The sequence below is a fragment of the Theobroma cacao genome, chromosome 9, assembly GCF_000208745.1.
Source record: "Theobroma cacao cultivar B97-61/B2 chromosome 9, Criollo_cocoa_genome_V2, whole genome shotgun sequence".
NCBI lineage: Eukaryota > Viridiplantae > Streptophyta > Magnoliopsida > Malvales > Malvaceae > Theobroma > Theobroma cacao.
Genome location: NC_030858.1, coordinates 21,026,263 through 21,029,853, shown reverse-complemented (window position 1 = coordinate 21,029,853; position 3,591 = coordinate 21,026,263). Strand labels below are relative to the sequence as shown.

The 3,591-nt window shown below is 40.9% G+C and overlaps 1 protein-coding gene across 1 annotated transcript; it reads right to left on the bottom strand.

Moving 5' to 3' along the window:
• Nucleotides 1,751-2,197, bottom strand: LOC108663258 (RNA-directed DNA polymerase homolog). Its single transcript, XM_018126854.1, has one exon. The coding sequence runs from the start codon at nucleotides 2,195-2,197 to the stop codon at nucleotides 1,751-1,753; it is 447 nt and encodes a 148-aa protein (XP_017982343.1).

Here is a 3,591-nt window from a genome sequence, read left to right as displayed (position 1 = left end):
GTTAGGAGCGTGTGGCCCGATATCATGTGGCCCATGTGCACTGCTGCCTTGTGTGTGATTAGTTAATGCGGCATGACTCGTGTGCGCTCCTACTGTGCAACCTAATGGTGTTGAGATGATGTGCTCGTAGCCCCCTCCAACGAGGCTGAAGTGTGTGTGGCTTGTGTGCACCTGCCCCCTACTTCGAGGCCTTGCACTACTTGAACTGTGTGGCCCAGCATTGCTGGTGCATCTAGCATGTGGATCTGTGGAATGCACACCTAGTATGCATGCTGTGCGGCTATGCTGACTTGGCCTGTCATGCTGGCTGGCCATGCCAACTGAATTGTTTCAAGGTCTGTTGTTTATTGGCCTATGTGCCACTGCTGTGGCTCGACCACCCTATCCTTGGGGCTATCTGAAACCCTTTTCTTGTAGACTACCTACTTGCAATTCTCAATGAACTCTTTGCTCCAATCGTGCTTGTGGGCTAGGCAACAAACGTACGTGCTGCTGGGTCGACAATGGTGAATTAGACTGGTCACCGGTCTGTGGACCGTGGCACTGATGCTCTACCTTAATCTGTTGGCACTTTAAGCATTTGGCTGCATACTCGGCCACATCTCTTTTAACTCTTCCTACCAGTACATTTCTTTCAAGTCATGGTACATCTTGGTGGTGCCTAGATGTATTACATATGATGCCACGTGAGCCTCTTTTAAGATCTTTTCTCTTAGATCATCAATATCTGGCACATACCATCTAGATCCATATCTGATTAATCTATCAGTGCATTTCGTGAACACCTATTCTTTCTTCCCTTGAGGATACTCTAAAGCCTTTGCCACAAAATCATCCATATCTTAGGCTTTTTTGATGTAATCCATGAACATCGATCTTACTCTAAAATGGGCTGACAATACCTCAATATCATTAGCCTCAAATCAAATGCCCATAATGCCCAACTAGTGCATACCTTAGGCCAAGGATTGCCTCTCAAATGAGATGTGGGCTAAACTCTCTATAGATTTTGGACTGAAAGCATCCACCACCACATTGGCTTTGTCGAGATGGTTCAATGTTTTGCAATCATAATCTTTAAGTAACTCCATCCATCGATGTTGTTTAAGGTTGAGATCTCTTTACTCAAAAATGTACTTGAGACTCATGTGGTCCGTATATATCTCACAAGTTTTCCATACAGATAATGCCTAGAAATCTTCAAGGCAAATACTAATGCAACCATCTCCAAATCATAGGTGGGGTAATTTTGCTCGTGTATCTTAAGCTATTTAGATGCATACGTGATCACTTTTCCATGTTGCATTAACACACAACCAAGTCCCACTCACGATGGGCCGTAATAAACTATATAATCTCCTGTACCACATGGTAGACTCAATACTGGAGCTGTGATGATACAAGTCTTGAGCTTTTTAAAGCTCTACATTCATCCGACCAAATGGACTTAACACCCTTTTGTGTCAACTTAGTCATAGGAGTAGCAATTTTTTAAAAATCTTTAACGAAACTATGGTAGTAGTTGACCAATTCTATGAAACTATGGATCTCTGTCATAGATGTTCACCTCAACCACCTTACCACCGCATCAATCTTTTTTAGGTCCACTTTCACTCTACCTTTAGACAATATGTGGCCCAAGAAACTAACACTATCAAGTTAGAACTCACACTTGGAGAACTTAGTGTACAATTAGTGCTTTGTCAAAGTTTGTAACAGAATCCTTAAGTGCTGCTCATGCCCCTCTCAACTACTCATGTATATCAATGTAATCAATAAAGACTACCACAAACTTGTCAAAGTATTTCATCATGTCCATAAAGGTAGCCAGGGCATTCATAAACTCGGATGACATCACTAAGAACTCATAATGCTCGAACTTAATACGAAAGGCGATCTTAGGCACATCCTCTTGCCTAATCCTTAATTGATGGTACCCTAACCTCAAATCAATCTTAGAAAAGCATTGAGCTCTTTGGAGCAAATCACACAAGTCATCTATGTGTGGTAAAGGATTCCTATTCTTGATCATTGACATGTTCAACTGTCTATAATCTATACATAGTCTCATTAACCTATTCTTCTTCTTTAGAAATAACACTAGTGCACCCCATGTTGACACACTAGGACGAATAAAGTCTTTATCCAATAAATCCTCTAACTGATCCTTGAGCTTTCTAAGCTTTACTAATGTCATTTGGTACAGTGAGATAGATATTGGATTCATACCTTATACCAAGTTAATGCAAAACTTTATGTCTCTATCTATGGGTAATCTTGGTAATCTTTTAAGAAACACATTAGTGAACTCCTCAACTATTGGCACGTCGTCCACATAACCCACCACCATCTGAGTGTCCTTAACTAATTCCAAGAATCCCTGACATCCATGATTAACTAACTTTCTAGCCTCTAAGATTGAAACAATATTAGCTATCATCGCATTACGATCCCCTTGAATGCTAAAGGGTTTCTTTCCCGAATAGTTAAAATATACATCCTTATAGTGGCAATCAACACTAGCATAACAAGTTTCAAATTCAATTCGACCTATGATTTATATCACATCAAACTCCAACATATCTAGCAAAACCAAATATACCTAAGTGTCCTTACTCCAAATCCGAACCATAAAATCTCTAAGCTCATGCCCTACCACAAACACCCCTCTCAAGGGTGTGGTAATTACCAAATCTTGCTCCCTCTTGGAGCGCTTAATACCCAACTTGGATGCAAAGTAAAGAGATACAAATGAAAACATAGCACCAAGATCATGCAACACAGGTGCATTAATAGAATAAATGGGTAGAATACCTAAGACATTTGGATTAGATGCCTGTACATCCTATGGGGTCAATGCATACACTATGGCTTATCTTTAACCAGCTGCACACAAAGCTCCAGACCCTAATGCTATACTCTAATTGTCATTCCCAGCACCTCTACCTCTAGTTGCACTAACCTTCCTAATCAACCATGCTGCAAAGGGTGGGGTCCCTAAGGCTGGCTAAGTATGTCCATGATTAACTCTCTGTGATTGTCGATCATTCAGGCAATCCCCCTTAAGGTGGTCAGGTAACCCACACAAGTAACAAAAAAATGGTTCCTCATAGCACCACCCTCGATGCCTCATACCACAAATGAAGCATGGTGAAATGGATCGATGATCCTATCCAGATGTTTGTCTCCTAAGGGGTCTATCATCCGTTCTATCACACCTAGTGTCACCACATCTAGAACTACTCCCATGTTGGGAAGTTTGAGTATTTCTTAGCTGGCCTACGGAAAAAGATCCTCCATTACCTCTAAAATATTTGTGGCTATTAGTCTTGGCCCTTTTAGACTTGTCTCTAATTGCTCAAGTCTTAGCAGTCCTAATCTTTATCGTTTAAGCACAATCCACAGCTAAGGCATAGGAATCAAAGTCTCAAGATGCCACTCCCTTAAATAAAGACTCATATAGTCCATCCATAAACCTCTTAACCTTCATTTCCTCTGTGAAGATGACATATGATGCATATTGAGCTAGTTGAGTGAGCTTAACATCATAATTTGCTACTGTCATATCAAGACTCTGCATTGATGCCTCAA